Here is a 17,500-nt window from a genome sequence, read left to right as displayed (position 1 = left end):
CTTCCTTCAGAGTCGGGTCCTCCGGAGGCAAGGCCAGAGTCCTTCCTTTGACTGGTGTAACCACTAATGGGACAGCCTTCGGAGTGCAGCTGTGCGTCATTGTGTAATTGGACGTCCTACTTAACTTCAGCGCCGCTCTCGGCCCTTTGGCTAAGATCAAGTGTAGTATCTGTTCTTATCAGTTTAATCAGTTTAATAAAAAATAAAAATAAATAAATAAATTCAGCGCCGCAATTTCAAAATCAGTTCACGACATGAATGTGTCTCTGGCATCAGCACTCTGACACATATTATATAATTATTATTATATTTGTGAAAATGGAAGAAGATGCTTTAAGGTTGAATCTCCACGATTTATCAAGTAAAAACCATAAAGTGGATTAAACCTGAATATTTAACTGATCCTGGCTGAATTCGGCCGCTACTTAGTTTCATAAAAGCAGCGGCTCATAATTCATCATGGAAATATGTTCTGTGATCTTTTTATTTTTTATTTTACAGTACAGTACAATAACAGTTATTCATAAATAACAATAACGGATAATAGCGGACTTTCGGTCCCTGTAAACACAATAAAGAAATGTATAACTTTCTGAATGGCATAGTTGCACATAGTACATCATCATCTGCATATAAATTAATAAAGAATAACTTTAGCGACTGAGACGGCATTAATTAACTTAACCGGCAATGTATCAAGATGACGTTTATTATCTTTAAGCTTAATATTCTGGCATTTGTTTATGTTTTTGATTGACTTTGAACACACGTTTTGTAAGTTATGTGACAACATTCAGTGTAAACTGAAAATATCTACATATTTAAATGCATATTAAGCCGCCGGCGTCGCTGTTTCTACGCTCGGCATTTTTAAATCTCCCGGTAGACCGGTGTGCGCAATGCTTTATGGGTAGTCGGAGCGCACCCTGGACCCTGGACATTGGGACAGTCTTTCCGCGGATGTCGATGATGTCGATGTAGTGTCCTTCAAATCAGCCGTTTGAGCATCCTTCCTTGACTTTGGGACACAGACAGGTACTGCCCCCTCTGGGTGGAGACAGGTACTGCCCCCTCTGGGTGGAGACAGGTACTGCCCCCTCTGGGTGGAGAGAGGTACTGCCCCCTCTGGGTGGAGAGAGGTACTGCCCCCTCTGGGTGGAGACAGGTACTGCCCCCTCTGGGTGGAGACAGGTGCTGCCCCCTCTGGGTGGAGACAGGTACTGCCCCCTCTGGGTGGCCAGAGATGGCCCGGATAAGCAGAGGAAAATGGATGGATGGAGCATTTCTTAAATTTTCAGGCTGTAAAACTAGTTTTTAATGAGAGTGAAAGGGACTATTTTCTGCGGCGGATTGATCCACATGTAATGCAGTAGAACTGACCTCTGACCTCTGACCTGCAGGCGGTGACGTGTGCCGACGAGTCTCTGAGGGAGATGGTGGAGGTCGCCGCCCACCGGCTGTACGACGCCCTCAGCCCCGCCTTCTGACTGGCCCCGCCCACCCCGTGATGTCACCATCGCCGTGGTGACGGACTGTTTGTTATGAAACATTTTGTTTTTTTTTCTTTAACAAACTCTTTGTTTGTTTGTTTGACCTGATTCCAAAGGAATCAACAACGTTTTCTACTGGATTTATCTGTAAAACAAACATCAGGACAAATAAATGTTTGTCCAGAAACGCTGTCGTTGTTGTTGTAGTTGTTGTTGTTGTAGTTGTTGTTTCCGGAGGTTTCCCTTTGACTCTGATTTTATTATTAATTAATCTGCGATGGATCGATTATGTATCATATAAGAATGAAATATTTTTTAAAAAATCCAATAATAAAAAAAAATCCATAAATGACTAAGACAAAAGGGAAATTTAAATAGTAAAATTAACAAATGGAGAGAAACAAAGAAGCAAAATTAAACAAAATATCCGTTTGTCACATTCGTCAGTTTATTACATTTATTTTTTATATATATTTTTTTTAATGGCTTATTAATTTATGTATTAATATTACTAATACATATAAATTGCTGGATGAAAAATGGAAAATAATTCATAAATTAAAAAAATAAATACATTAAATGTCAAGTTTTTTTTTTTTTTTTAAAAGGTAAATAAAAAAGCTAATAAAAATCTGTTGAAATTTACACCAAATAGTTAATGCGACATTTATGTTGATTTAGATTTATTCTGAACTTTATTCTGAAGTTGAAACTTTCACCTGAAATTAAATCTAAGAAAATAAAATGAAACCAAAAGAATAAAGAAAAGATTCAACAATAAATGTATTTCTCAAACGTCAGTGAAAGCTTTTATTGTGAAACAGCAGTTTGACTGACGGGTAAACAAAGTGACACCAAAAATACAAAAACACACATTTTACTTTGAAAGTATCGAGCGAACGTCACAAACACGTAAACAAACATGAGAAACAGTGACGAGTGCATCAGGATAGAAGAGAAGGCACGACTCATTAAATAACACATTTACATTATGGCTTTAAAGTAAACAACATAAACAAGTAAACAACAGTTCTCCCAGTGACATTTAAACATCCGACTGTTTTATATCAAACGTTTTTTTTGGTATTTTACTACAAATAAAATCTGAAAACTCACATCAGCAGAAAACTTGTAACTAAATATTTTAATATTTCAGTTGATGTGTCGTCGACTCTCAGTGCAGTTAAACAATCGTCATTTTAACTTTTATTATTTATGTTTCTGACTCTTTTTATCCTGCCTGGATATTAACTAAACAACGTTCAGCCTCTATGACCTCATTATGATTCACTGGATCAATATTTTATAACCAAAACAATAGTCGATAACTTCACTAAAACATCAAGCAGGTCCAACAGCAGCCCTAATAAACAGCTAATATTAATAATAAACCAGCTAATAATAATAAACAGCTAATACTAATAATAAATCAGCTAATAACTAAAATAAGCGTTGATGAGGCGTTTGGGAACTAAAATAAATGTGGGGTGTTTAGGAACTAAAAAAGTGAGACATTCAGGTACTAAATGAAGCGTGCGGCCTTTGGCAACTAAAATAAGCATGGCGAGTTTGGGAACTAAAATAAGTGTGGGTCGTTTGGGAACTAAAACAAGCATGAGGCATTTGGGAACTAAAATAAGCATGAGGCGTTTGGGAACTAAAATAAGCACAAGGCCTTTGGGAACTAAAATAAGCGTGGGTCGTTTGGGAACTAAAATAAGCATTAGTCGTTTGGGAACTAAAATAAGCGTGGGTCGTTTAGGAACTAAAACAAGCATGAGGCGTTTTGTAACAAATAAGCTTGGGACATTTGGGAACTAAAATAAGCATGAGGCGTTTTGTAACTAAAATAAGCTTGGGACATTTGGGAACTAAAATAAGCGTGTGTCGTTTGGGAACTAAAATAAGCATGAGGCGTTTTGTAACTAAAATAAGCTTGGGACATTTGGGAACTAAAATAAGCATGAGGCGTTTGGGAAGTAAAATAAGCGTGGGGTGTTTGGGAACTAATATAAGCATGAGGTGTTTGGGAACTAATATAATACTAATATAAATCATAATACAATCATCAAACATGGCGTGATGACATCATCAGTCATGTGACCTGAGACTGCGGACGGTTTCAGTGTCTTTGTGGAGAAAAAGCAGCTGGAGACGTTAAATCTTTGGCACTTTGACTGAAAACATGTTGCAGTTAAACGGACTCGTCTCCGTCTCCATGACGACCTGCAGCTGGACGAGCCGTCCAATCACACGCTGGCATCTTTTAGTAAAAATCTATTATTATTATTTATTATCATTAAATCTAGTATAAATATATATTTCTATTTTGGCTTTTTATTTCCTTTATTTTATATATAAATATATATATTATTTTAATTTTTGAAGACATTTGATTGTTTCCTCTTTTTGATCTGATTTATCCGAATGTTTAGTTCAGTTAGAGAGGAGGAGGAGAGGAGGAGAGGATAGGTGAGGAGGAGGTGCTCAGGTGAGGAGGAGGAGAGGATAGGTGAGGAGGAGGTGCTCAGGTGAGGAGGAGGTGAGGACAGGTGAGGAGGTCCCCAGGTGAGGAGGAGGTGAGGACAGGTGAGGAGGTCCCCAGGTGATGAGGTGCTCAGGTGAGGAGGAGGTGAGGACAGGTGAGGAGGTCCCCAGGTGAGGAGGTCCCCAGGTGAGGAGGTGCTCTGGTGAGGAGGAGGTAAGGACAGGTGAGGAGGTCCCCAGGTGAGGAGGTGCTCAGGTGAGGAGGAGGTGAGGACAGGTGAGGAGGTCCCCAGGTGAGGAGGTCCCCAGGTGAGGAGGTCCTCAGGTGAGGAGGAGTCAGGTGAGGAGGTGCTCAGGTGAGGAGGAGGTGAGGACAGGTGAGGAGGTCCCCAGGTGAGGAGGTCCCCAGGTGAGGAGGTCCCCAGGTAAGGAGGTGCTCAGGTGAGGAGGAGGTGAGGACAGGTGAGGAGGTCCCCAGGTGAGGAGGTCCCCAGGTGAGGAGGAGTCAGGTGAGGAGGAGACAGGTGAGGAGGTCCCCAGGTGAGGAGGTCCCCAGGTGAGGAGGAGTCAGGTGAGGAGGAGGTGAGGACAGGTGAGGAGGTCCCCAGGTGAGGAGGTCCCCAGGTGAGGAGGAGTCAGGTGAGGAGGAGACAGGTGAGGAGGTCCCCAGGTGAGGAGGTCCCCAGGTGAGGAGGTCCTCAGGTGAGGAGGAGTCAGGTGAGGAGGAGACAGGTGAGGAGGTCCCCAGGTGAGGAGGTCCCCAGGTGAGGAGGTCCTCAGGTGAGGAGGAGACAGGTGAGGAGGTCCCCAGGTGAGGAGGTCCCCAGGTGAGGAGGTCCTCAGGTGAGGAGGAGTCAGGTGAGGAGGAGACAGGTGAGGAGGTCCCCAGGTGAGGAGGTCCTCAGGTGAGGAGGTCCTCAGGTGAGGAGGAGTCAGGTGAGGAGGAGACAGGTGAGGAGGTCCCCAGGTGAGGAGGAGTCAGGTGAGGAGGTGGTCAGCACTGCGTCTCCTTGGTGTCTATCTGATGTTGTCTGTGGAGTCGGAACATCAAAGCTTTCTCGCTGCGACCCGTCACGTCTTTCCCCGTCAGGTCCTCGAAGGAGCGCTGCTGTGCCGCCCCCGCGGGCCGGCCGAACGCCTCCTCCAGCACCTCCTGGTCCAGGTGTGAGTCCAGGCTGGGGTCCTCCTGGATGGTGGCCATGCGGGGGCTGTCGGGGGGCGGGGCCGGCGGCGTGCTGGTCTGCTGCGGGCCGGACGGCGGGAGGCGCGACCCGGCCGGCGGCGTTCCGGTCGGGAACGTCGGAGGTTTGAAGATCCGGACGGACGCGGACTCCAGGCTGCTCAGCAGCTCGGCATTCTGGGAAATGACGTAAAGCTGAGTTTACATTTTACAGAATCTATATTCACTAATATAAAGAAATACACAGAAAGTATGTAGAGAATATATAGAGTATACATAAAATGTATGAAAAAAATATGTAAAGAAACTATAAAAAAAATGCATAAAATATACATGAACTATTTACAAAAATATACAAAATATGCATTAAACTTTATAAAAAAATATATAAAATATTTACAAAAAATACTGAAAAAAATTAAACAATATATGTAAATTATTACCAAAAATTGAAAAATTAAAAAACAACATATAAAATATCTTAGTCCTGCAGCTGTACAGAATATCAGGGAAAGGTTTGTGTTCAGTACATAAATATTACATATAAATATTTATGTACATTAATTACTTCAACTAAACTTTGACTTTGATTAAATTCCATGAAATAAATAAACACACACATATATATATATATATATATATATATATTCATGAATATGTTTGGGGCGTTTGGGAACCAAAATAAGTGTGGGGCATTTGGAAACTGAAGTTAGCATGGGGCATTCAGGTACTAAAATAAGTGTGTGGTGTTTGGGAACTTAAATAAGTGTTGGGCGTTTGGGAACTAAAACAAGCATGGGACATTCAGGTACTTAATGAAGAGTGGGGCATTTGGGAACTAAAATAAGCAAGAGGTGTTAACTCAAATGTGCATGGGGCATTCAGGTACTAAATGAAGAGTGGGGCCTTTGGGAACTGAAATAAGTGTGGGGCATTTGGGAACTAAAGTTAGCATGGGACATTCGGGAATATATCTACTCACGCTGGGGAAGAACAGACTCTTGGTGTTCTGTTCAAACTGTCTGTCCAGCTTCTTGTCCTGAAAACACAAAAACATGGAAAGTGATCAAATAAAACAATTTTAGTGTAGTTTTGGTTGTGAAAGGATCTTTATAATTAACGTTATTATTATTATTATTATTATTATTACCACGCAGTGCACCAGGATGCTGAAGGGAACCCAGAAGAGCAGAGAGAAGGCGACCACGGAGCCCACGATGTTGTCTGCCAGGAACTTCCCCAGCGTGTTGATGTCCAGTTTGTCGATGAAGTCCCAGAGACGCTCGATCACGTCCTGAACCTGCTTGTTGCATTTCCCCTGCAGACACAAACGCCCCGTCAGGCTCCGCGCTGCTTCAGGGCACCGAGAGAAAAGCTGTAAAACTCACCGCTCCGTCGCAGAATCCCACGGTGCACGGCTTCCCTTTACGCAGGAACAGGAAGCTGCCCGACGCGTCCTGGTAGGGAGCGCACACGCCGCCGCCGCCACGGCAACACACCTTACACGACGAGTTCGTTTCTGCAGAAGAAGAAGAAGAAGAAGAAGAAGAAACGATTTTATAAATATAAGTCAAACATCCACCAGGAGACGTCCAAACACCAGTTTTACACACGAATATGACGAGTAACACAACAATACATATTAATATTTAACAAGCTGTGGGGCGTTTGGGAACTAAAATAGGCATGGGGCATTCAGGTACTACATGAAGAAAAAAAGGCATTTGGGAACTAAAATAAGCGTGGGGCGTTTGGGAATTGAAATAAGCGTAGAGCATGGGGGGACTTAAGTAAGTGTGGTATGATTGGGAACTTAAATAAGTGTTGGGCGTTTGGGAACTAAAATAGCGCGGGGTGTTTGGGAACTAAAAAAGTGTGAGGCATTCAGGTACTAAATGAAGCTTGGGGCCTTTGGGAACTAAAATAAGTGTGGGACATTCATTTACTAAAATAACTGAGGCGGTTGGGAACTAATATAAGTTTGGGGCATTTGGAAACTAAATGAAATGTGGGGCATTAGGGAACCAAGATAAGCGTGGGGTGTTTGGGAACTCAAATAAATGTGGGGTGTTAGGGAACTAAATAAAGAGTGGGGTGTTTGGGAATGAAAATAAATGTTGGGTGTTCAGGAACTTAATGAGAGTGGGGCGTGGGGGAACTAAAATAAGTGTGGGATGATCAGGATTAGCATGTAGTTTCAGTCTTTTAGTAGTTTCAGTGTTTTGTTAGTTTCAGTACTTTAGCGTTTAGTTTCAGTACTTTGGTAGTTTGAGTGTTTTGGTAGTTTCAGTACTTTAGTAGTTTCAGTGTTTTGGTAGTTTCGGTACTTTAGCGTGTAGTTTCAGTACTTTAGCGTGTAGTTTCAGTACTTTGGTAGTTTGAGTGTTTTGGTAGTTTCAGTACTTTAGCGTGTAGTTTCAGTACTTTGGTAGTTTGAGTGTTTTGGTAGTTTCAGTACTTTAGCGTTTAGTTTCAGTACTTTAGCGTGTAGTTTCGGTACTTTAGTAGTTTCAGTGTTTTGGTAGTTTCGGTACTTTAGCGTGTAGTTTCAGTACTTTGGTAGTTTGAGTGTTTTGGTAGTTTCAGTACTTTAGCGTTTAGTTTCAGTACTTTAGCGTGTAGTTTCAGTACTTTGGTAGTTTGAGTGTTTTGGTAGTTTTGTTACTTTAGCGTTTAGTTTCAGTACTTTAGCGTGTAGTTTCAGTACTTTGGTAGTTTGAGTGTTTTGTTAGTTTCAGTACTGTAGTAGTTTGAGTGTTTTGGTAGTTTCAGTACTTTAGCGTGTAGTTTCAGTACTTTAGCGTGTAGTTTGAGTGTTTTGGTAGTTTCAGTACTTTAGCGTTTAGTTTCAGTACTTTAGCGTGTAGTTTCAGTACTTTGGTAGTTTCAGTGTTTTGGTAGTTTCAGTACTTTAGTAGTTTCAGTGTTTTGGTAGTTTCGGTACTTTAGCGTGTAGTTTCAGTACTTAAGCGTGTAGTTTCAGTACTTTAGTAGTTTCAGTGTTTTGTTAGTTTCAGTACTTTAGTAGTTTGAGTGTTTTGGTAGTTTCAGTACTTTAGCGTTTAGTTTCAGTACTTTAGCGTGTAGTTTGAGTGTTTTGGTAGTTTCAGTACTTTAGTAGTTTCAGTGTTTTGGTAGTTTCGGTACTTTAGCGTGTAGTTTCAGTACTTTAGCGTGTAGTTTCGGTACTTTAGCGTGTAGTTTCAGTACTTTAGCGTGTAGTTTCGGTACTTTAGCGTGTAGTTTCGGTACTTTAGCATGTAGTTTCGGTACTTTAGCGTGTAGTTTCAGTACTTTAGCGTGTAGTTTCAGTACTTTAGCGTGTAGTTTCGGTACTTTAGCGTGTAGTTTCGGTACTTTAGCATGTAGTTTCGGTACTTTAGCGTGTAGTTTCGGTACTTTAGCGTGTAGTTAGGGTTAGGGTTTGGTACCGTTGCAGGCGCAGGGCTGCAGCTTTAAGACGGCCTGGCAGAAGGGAACACATTCTCCGTTCAGACACTCGCCGTTGTCCAGACACACGGTTTCATTGGCGGCGTTCTCCGGAGGAGGACACTCGCTGCTGTTTCCTGTCAAACACAAAGTCTCAGTCAGTCCCAGCGTCTGCGCGGCTACGTGTGCGACCTTTGACCTTTGACCTGCGAGCTGACCTGTGCAGTGCGAGTGACCTTTGCAGGTGGCGTTGATGGGCTCCTGGCAGACTTCCCCTACAGACTCGAACAGGCAGTTCTTACAGCACGCACTGTTCCTGTCACTGGACACAGAGAGGGCTCATATTAGAGTCTAATAAAAAACTAGATGAATGGAATAAAATGACAAAACAATTAAAATGACAACAACAAAATAGATCAAAATATTCAAAAGCTATAACAACAAAATTATAACAATAATAAAATAGTTATAATACAATAGTTAAATAAAGGCAAGACTAAGAACTAGATAAAAATACACTTATTTTAATCGTGGGGTGTTTGGCAACTAAAATAATCATGGAATGTTTGGGAACTAAATTAAGCGTGGGTCGTTTGTGAACTAAAATAAGCATGAGGTGTTTGGGAACTTAAACATGCATGGGCGTTTGTGAACTAAAATAAGCGTGGTGCATTTGGGAACTAAAATAACCGTGGGGCCTTTGGGAACTAAAATAGGCATGGTGCGTTTGGGAACTATATTAAGCATGGGGTGTTTGGGAACTAAAATAGGCATGGGGCATCTGGGAACGGTATTAAGCGTGGGGTGTTTGGGAACTAATATAAGCATGGGGCGTTTGTGAACTAAAATGAGTGTGGTGCGTTTGTGAACTAAAATAAGCGTGGGGCCTTTGGGAACTAAATTAAGCACGGGGCCTTTGGGAATTAAAATAAGTTTGGGGCGTTCTGAAAATTTTAAAGGGAGTCTGGTGTGAACGAAACAGGTGAGAAGCCTGTTTTTAACTCTTTCATCGTTGTGAAATAAACAAAGTGAAGTAAAAACCCATCAACATTCAGTTCCTGTGACTTGTTGTTTCGGTCTCACCTGCACTGAGCTCCAGGTTTCAGCCGGCACTCGGCGGTGCAGCAGCGGTCTGAGTTGATGTGCAGCAGCCCGGGGTCGCACTCCTCGCCCTGCTCCACCCGGGAGTTACCGCACACGTTGATGTTCCTCTGCTTGAAGCAGGACGGCGCTTTGGACCGCAGGCGCTTCACGATGGAGCGTTTACTGCAGTTGGAGAACATCTGGACACACGGCAGACAGACGGTTAGCGCAGCGCTTCAAACTGTGGAGAATAAAACAAGCGAGGAACGAGGCGGCACCTTGTTGTTGACGTGGTCGCCGCTCACGGCGATGGGGTACATGACGTACTTCCCTCCCTGGTCCTCTCGCGGCGCGCAGTTCAGGATGTTGTCGGGGTCGTGTTCCGCTCCGAAGTTATGGCCGAGCTCGTGAGTCGTCACCAGGTCCGCTTCCTGCCGAGACGACCACAACACCGTCAACAACAACAACCTCGCTACAGACACGTAAAACACGTCCGGCAACAGGTTGTTTGGGAACTAAAATGAGGGCAGGGTTATTGGGAACAGAAGTGAGGGCATGGCCTTTGGGAACTAAAAATTGGTAAGAGTTGTTGGGAACTCAAGTGAGGGCAGGGTGTTTGGGAACTAAAAATAGGTCAGGGTGTTTGGGAACTAAAAGGAGGGCATTGTGTTTGGGAACTAAAGGGAGGGCAGGGTGTTTGAGAAATAAATGAGGGCAGGGTGTTTAGGCCAGGGTTATTTTGGAACTAACAATAGGTAAGGGTTGTTGGGAACTAAAGGGAAGGCATGGCCTTTGGGAACTAAAAATTGGTCAGGGTTGTTGGGAACTAAATGAGGGTAGGATGTTTGGGAACTGAAAAAGGTCTGGGTTGTTGGGAACTAAAATGCCAACAGGGTGTTTGGGAACTAAAATGCCAACATGGTGTTTGGGAACTAAAGTGACGACATGGTGTTTGAGAACTTAATGAGAACAGGGTGTTTGGGAACTAAAATGCCGACAGGTTGTTTGGGAACTAAAGTGACAACATGGTGTTTGGGAACTAAAATGACGACATGGTGTTTGGGAACTAAAATGACGACATGGTGTTTTGGAACTAAAATGCCAACATGGTGTTTGGGAACTAAAGTGACGACATGGTGTTTGGGAACTAAAGCCAGCCCAGAACAGAGCCCGTCAGGAAGCAGCCCACCTTGGTCAGGATGGTCTTGCCGTAGTTCTTGGTGCTGGTCAGGCCCGTGTTCAGGTAGATGGATTTTTTTGCGTTTGCAGATGAAGGACAGGCTTCAGAAACAAACAAACAAACAAACACAGAGTTCATTAATGTTTCACGTTATTTCTGTCTGAAGGCGGAGGAGGACGAGGACTTCACCTTTGGAGCAGAGACCTCCGGGGATGTCCGGTTTGGACGGAGCCACGTAGGCCAGACCCAGAGTCCCCTCATCGAAGTCCTGGTAGGTGAAGAGGTGAGCCAGACAGACGTTGGAGGCTTTCTCCGCAATATCAACACTGAACTGCTGCAGGGACACAAACCACAAACACACAAACACACAAACAACAAACACACAACACTTTATTTACTATGTCTTCAAATGCCTCAGTGGTCTGAGTAGAACAGAACAACAGAATATTCAGTTTTCTATCCCGTATGACAAAGAAAAGCATCAAATCAAACATTTATGAAGTGAATAATATTATTTATAAGTTTTATAAATAATAGAGTCACTAACAGGGCTTAAAGCTTAATAGCTTCTTCTCTTTTTTACAATGAAGGATCCCATAGGTGAATCCTAATAATACTAAATTAAAAATAAACAATATTTATTGAAACATATTTTAAGTGTATCACTTATCATCTACAGGAAACATTGTGTTTTCTCTGTACATATGAAAATTAGTTATTATTTCACGTTATAAGATCAATATTTCACTTTAAAAGCTCAATGTGTCACATTAAAAGCTCAATTTTTCATGTTAAAAGCTCGAAATTTCACTTTAAATGCTTGAAACTTCACTTTAAAAGCTCAATATTTCACATTAAAAGCTCAATATTTCACATTATAAGCTCAATATTTCACATTAAAAGCACAATATTTCACATTATAAGCTCAATATTTCACAATAAAAGCTCAATATTTCACATTAAAAGCTGAATATTTCACAATAAAAGCTCTATATTCTACTTTAAAAGTGCAGTATTTCACATTAAAAGCATGTTAAAGTTGAAACCTACATATCACTTCTTAAAAAATAAACATTGCATCAAACATTAAACTGATATAGGTGTCATTATTTCACATTAAAAGCTCTTTTTCACATTAAAAGCATGCCACAAATCACTGATTTTAAATATTTATGAATAAATAAATAAATAGATAAAATAAATGATATGATTCACAGAAAACAAACTTTAAGCATGTTTTAATTTCACATTAAAATGTGAAATGAGTTTTTTGTGTTTATTTGCTAAAGTTTGATGAAAACTGCTTATAGAAGTTATAATTAAAAGGTTTTTCTTCAGGTTTTACCTCCAGCAGCTTCTTGACGTCCCAGACCTTTTTACCCTCCACTGGACTTCCTTTCATGTTGAAGTGACTTTTTCCGGCTGCCACAGGAGTCGGACTCTTCTCTATGATGATCTGACAGGAAACAGTTTACATTCAGTGAAAATTATTTTACTGCAACATATTAAATCTCTATATCTATAAAGTCCTGCAGCTCTGTGGAATCACTCAGGAAACATCTCAATCAGAACAACTCAAACAGTCTTTCTGATAGATTATCCTTTCTAAATTTGAATAAAATTAAAATTTTATATAAACACTTTCCCAAGTGTCACAAATGTTGCCACATATGTTGACACATAATTACAAAAATACATAAAATTACCAAAGTAAGACGTAAAATAACAAAAAAAAGACACAAATTGACCCAAAAAATATGTAAAATCGCCAAAAAAAAACCCACAAAATTATAGAAAGATGTAAAATGACAAAAAAAAAGACAAAAATTTAACAAAAAAGACACAAAATCACCAAAAATACAAAAAAAAGTCTTCTCCGAATATTGAAGCATCCTGTCCTCTCCTCTCAGCTCTGTGTAAACAGCCTGACACAAATATCAACATTTAACACAAGTAATGGTCACTTTTTATAACAGAAACTTTAGTAACTGATGATCTGTTCAAGGACCGTCGGAAAGTTCAAACTCAGCCGATAATGTCTGTTTTTACAGTTTCTTTCTACGATAAACGGAGGATTTTTGGCGATTTTTTTTAAGGAAAACATGCGTAGGGTTCAGAAAGTTCAGAATTTAAAAGTGGTCCCAGACTTGAACCCTGAGGAACTCCAGAACATAACTGACACAGAGCTAAAGCACCAACACTGACACATGTTGGTAGAATAAAGAGATTCTGACAGTAATACCAACGTTTTAACACATTTTGGTCACTTTTTATAACTGATGATGCGTTCAAGGGCCGTCGGAAAGTTCAAACTCAGACAATAACGTCTGTTTTTACATTCTTTCTACGATAAACGGAGGATTTTTGGTGATTTTTTTAAGGAAAACATACGTAGGGTTCAGAAAGTTCAGAATTTAAAAGCGGTCCCAGAATTGAACCCTGAGGAACTCCAGAATATAACTGACACAGAGCTAAAGCACCAACACTGACACATGGAGAATAAAGAGATTCTGACACTAATAACGTTTTAACACAAGTTTTGGTCACTTTTAATAACTGATGATGCGTTCAAGGACCGTCGGAAAGTTCAAACTCTGACGATAACGTCTGTTTTTACAGTTTATTTCTTATATTTTTTAAATAAAACCTGCTTGTCGGCGTCTAAGTTTCCTCACCTGCTGGATCTGAACGCCGTAGCCGATGAACTCTTCGTCCCACGACGTGTTTCTGTAGATGTCGTCCACGCGGTCGATCAGTTCGATCTGAAACACAGAGGGAGTGTGAAGGCGGCGTGGCGGAGGTCAGAGGTCGGAGGTCGGGCGGATGGCGTGTACTGACCAGGTAGTTGAGCGTGGTGCTCTCCTCCTCGCGGCCCATGTGTTTGAAGAAGCGATGGTCGGCCACCAGCAGCAGAGGACAGGTGTTCTTCCTGTGGTCGTGGACCTGCCGCTTCCCTCTGGACGCCCACCCTGAACACAGGAAACACTTTTATTATGAAAATAACAACAGAGTCATGTTAATTAACTGATTCTCACAGGACAGGACCATCACCTTATCAACTCAGGCACGTGAAAGGCTTTTACTGTGAAACTACTGCAGGCTTTTACACAATAAAAGCTTCTTTTTCACAGTAAAAGCTTCATTTTCACAATAAAAGCTCTTTGCTGCTGCATATAAAGACGTCCTGCAGCTGCTTCACAGTAAAAGTCTCAACAGTAGTAAAGTAAAAGGTTTTTAATGTGAAACTACTGCAGGTTTTTTCCACAATAAAACCTTCTTTTTCACATTAAAAGCTCTTTGCTGCTGCTTATTATCATCAAGCTTTTTTGACATTAATAGCTTGTTGATTCATGTTATAAGCTTGTTTTTCACATTAAAAGCTCATATATTCGTATTATAAGAGACAGCTAATAGCTGTTCTTTCACATTAAAAGTACTTTTATGCAGAATAAAAGCTCTTTTATTCATGTTATAAGATATTTTTCACATTAAAAGCTCTTGTATTCGTATTATAAGAAGCTAAAAGCTCTTCTTTCAAATTAAAGGCACGTTAATTCAGCTTATTATCAAGCTTCTTTTTACATGAATGAATGCTTGTTGATTCATGTTATAAGCTGTTTTTTTTTCACATTAAAAGCTCTTCATGCACATCTTACTGAAAAAGCTTGTTTATTCATGTTACAAGCTTCTTTTTTTACAAATTAAAAGCTCACATTGCAAGCTTGTTTTTCACATTAAAAGCTCTTGTATTCGTATTATAAGAAGCTAAAAGCTCTTCTTTCAAATTAAAGGCACATTAATTCAGCTTATTATCAAGGTTTTTTAACATGAATAGCTTGTTGATTCATGTTATAAGTTGCTTTTTCACATCGCGAGGTTGTTTTTTCATATTAAAAGCTCATGGATTGGTGTTATAAGAGACTAAAAGCTGTTCTTTCACATTAAAAGCACTTTTATTCAGGTTATCAAACTTTTTTTTTACATGAATAGCTTGTTGATTCATGCTAGAAGCTGTTTTTTCACATTAAAAGCTTTCTTTTTCACAGTGTAAGCTTGTTTTTCACATTAAAAGCTCATGTATTCATGTTATAAGAAGCTAAAAGCTGTTCTTTCACATTAAAAGCTTTCTTTTTCACAATGTAAGCTTGTTTTTAACATTAAAAGCTCTCTTTTTCACAATGTAAGCTTGTTTTTCACGTTAAAAGCTTTCTTTTTCACATCGTAAGCTTGTTTTTCACATTAAAAGCTCATGTATTCATGTTATAAGAGACTAAAAGCTGTTCTTTCACATTAAAAGCTTTCTTTTTCACAATGTAAGCTTGTTTTTCACATTAAAAGCTTTCTTTTTCACATCGTAAGCTTGTTTTTCACATTAAAAGCTTTCTTTTTCACATCGTAAGCTTGTTTTTCACATTAAAAGCTTTCTTTTTCACATCGTAAGCTTGTTTTCCACATTAAAAGCTTTCTTTTTCACATCGTAAGCTTGTTTTTCACATTAAAAGCTTTCTTTTTCACATCGTAAGCTTGTTTTTCACATTAAAAGCTCATGTATTCATGTTATAAGAGACTAAAAGCTGTTCTTTCACATTAAAAGCTTTCTTTTTCACAATGTAAGCTTGTTTTTCACATTAAAAGCTTTCTTTTTCACATCGTAAGCTTGTTTTTCCACATTAAAAGCTCATGTATTCATGTTACAAGAGACTAAAAGCTGTTCTTTCACATTAAAAGTACTTTTATGCAGATTAAAAGCTCTTTTTCACATTAATGGCTTGTTGATTCATGTTATAAGATATTTTTTCACATTAAAAGCACCTAACGGAGTAATATTTTGACGTTTTGCTCTTCACATCGTGAAGATAAATAATAATAAAACAGAATATTAACGCGGCGTTGTCGTTGTTCAGAGAGGAACCGGCTGACCGTCGTCGTGGTCGTCCCCCGTTGCCGTGGTGACGGGGCGGGGGAGGGGCAGGCCGGGGTCAGAGGTCACGTAGCCGCAGACGGACGGCTGCTGCAGGCGGCTGATGTTCCTGATGTCCTCGGAGCGGTAGACCAGCAGACGGCCATCAGGGGGCGCCGGCCAGAACCGCCACAGGGGCTGGAACATTAACGACATTGGTAACCATAGAAACGCTGAAGGAAGTCATCTATTGACCATTTTACCTTCGTGAAACCAAGATTACATGACCACATACAGTAAGAAATCTACATAAAACACGTAAAAATGTTTTTTTAATGTGTATTAAATGTCCTTTTTCTACAATATATTGTTATGAATGCCTTTTTTTTACATTAACGGTATCTCACAGAGGGGAATCCCCCAAATTACTGTCTTATCATCGTTTAGAAATAAATATAAATATATTCATGGATAAATTAATTAATTTAAAAACACAAATATATTACATTATTATGTCTTTAAAAATAAAATACATTGTGTGTTTTTCTCTGCACGTATTAAATCAACTGACCGGGGGCTATTTCACAATAAAAGCATGTTTTTTTCCACAATAAAAGCGTGTGTCTGGTGTGTTTGTGTATGTTTTTTTCCACAATAAGAGCACAGCATATCTCCATATATAACCAGTGTGTGTGTGTGTGTGTGTGTGTGTGTGTGTGTGTGTTTCACCTCCACGTTGTACTCGGCCTCGTCCGTCAGGATGCGAGCTGAGAACTCGTGGTCGTCGATGTGAGCCTGAACACGAGAGTTCTCCTCCCCTGGAACACACACACACACACACACACACACACGTTACACCTGGTGCTCAGGTAGGGGAGTGTGTGTGTGTGTGTGTGTGTGTGTGTGTATGTTTTTACAGTAGAAGTGTGTGTGTGTGTGTGTGTGTGTGTGTGTGTGTGTTTTTCCACAATAAAAGCATGTGTGTCTGTGTTTTTTCACAATAAAAGCATGTTGCGTGTGAGGCTTTCAGGTGGTGAAATGTGTGTGTGTGTCTGTCTGTATGTATGTTTTTTTCACAATAAACAATAAAAGTGTGTGTGTGTCTGTATGATTTTTCACAATAAAAGCATGTTTTTCCACAATAAAAGTATGTGTGTGTCTGTCTGTTTTCTTCACAATAAAAGCGTGTGTGTGTGTGTCTGTCTTTGTGTGTGTGTTTTTTCACATCTAAAGCATGTTTTCTTTCCATAATAAAAGTATGTGTGTGTGTGTCTGTTTTTTTTTCCACAATAAAAGCGTGTGTGTGTGTGTCTGTATAATTTTTCACAATAAAAGCATGTTTTTTCCACAATAAAAGCATGTGTGTGTCTGTATGTTTTTTCACAATAAAAGTATGTTCCATGTGAGGCATTCAGGTGGTGTGTGTCTGTATGATTTTTCAAAGTAAAGGCATGTTTTTTCCACAATAAAAGCGTGTGTGTGTGTCTGTGTGTTTTTTCACAATAAAAGTATGTTCTGTGTGAGGCATTCAGGTGGTGTGTGTGTGTGAGGCGTTCAGGTACCGATGACGTGTCCGGTGAAGTAGTTGTGTCTGTTGATGGAGTAGCTCCTCTCCCGGCCGTCCTCCTCCACCACCACGGCCCTGAAGTCCTCCGTGAACAGCTGGTCGTTGGTCCTCAGATAGAGCCTAAACTGCCTGCACACACACACACACACACACACACACAGAGTCAGGTGTGTGTGTGTTTAAA

The 17,500-nt window shown here is 40.4% G+C and overlaps 2 protein-coding genes and 1 pseudogene across 3 annotated transcripts in view; 2 read left to right on the top strand and 1 right to left on the bottom strand.

Moving 5' to 3' along the window:
* cpsf3 (cleavage and polyadenylation specific factor 3) overlaps positions 1-1,680 on the top strand; it is a 12,771-nt gene extending 11,091 nt beyond the window's left edge. Inside the window, exon 18 of the mRNA XM_059357135.1 lies at positions 1,401-1,680. Within this exon, the coding sequence (XP_059213118.1) occupies positions 1,401-1,487 (87 nt within the window). The 3' untranslated portion in view covers positions 1,488-1,680. The remainder of the gene's footprint in view (positions 1-1,400) is intronic.
* LOC131991728 (U2 spliceosomal RNA) lies at positions 129-239 on the top strand (annotated as a pseudogene).
* Positions 1,681-4,897: 3,217 nt separating the features above from the next.
* The window catches only part of adam17b (ADAM metallopeptidase domain 17b), a 14,809-nt gene continuing 2,206 nt past the window's right edge, over positions 4,898-17,500 (bottom strand). The window contains exons 3-18 of one of the 2 annotated variants that reach the window (XM_059357229.1): positions 17,312-17,445; positions 16,479-16,567; positions 15,770-15,947; positions 13,688-13,818; positions 13,525-13,611; positions 12,195-12,305; positions 11,039-11,183; positions 10,859-10,950; positions 9,948-10,100; positions 9,670-9,869; positions 8,805-8,908; positions 8,589-8,723; positions 6,546-6,676; positions 6,308-6,475; positions 6,140-6,196; positions 4,898-5,334 (exon numbers count right to left, since the gene is read on the bottom strand). In XM_059357229.1, coding sequence (XP_059213212.1) covers positions 4,972-5,334; positions 6,140-6,196; positions 6,308-6,475; positions 6,546-6,676; positions 8,589-8,723; positions 8,805-8,908; positions 9,670-9,869; positions 9,948-10,100; positions 10,859-10,950; positions 11,039-11,183; positions 12,195-12,305; positions 13,525-13,611; positions 13,688-13,818; positions 15,770-15,947; positions 16,479-16,567; positions 17,312-17,445 — 2,278 coding nt within the window. In that variant the 3' untranslated portion in view covers positions 4,898-4,971. The remainder of the gene's footprint in view (positions 5,335-6,139; positions 6,197-6,307; positions 6,476-6,545; positions 6,677-8,588; positions 8,724-8,804; positions 8,909-9,669; positions 9,870-9,947; positions 10,101-10,858; positions 10,951-11,038; positions 11,184-12,194; positions 12,306-13,524; positions 13,612-13,687; positions 13,819-15,769; positions 15,948-16,478; positions 16,568-17,311; positions 17,446-17,500) is intronic. The other variant, XM_059357230.1, reaches the window with a different exon arrangement.

The sequence above is a fragment of the Centropristis striata genome, chromosome 18 (assembly GCF_030273125.1).
Source record: "Centropristis striata isolate RG_2023a ecotype Rhode Island chromosome 18, C.striata_1.0, whole genome shotgun sequence".
NCBI classification, from domain to species: domain Eukaryota; kingdom Metazoa; phylum Chordata; class Actinopteri; order Perciformes; family Serranidae; genus Centropristis; species Centropristis striata.
This window is presented reverse-complemented; position numbering and strand designations above follow the sequence as displayed.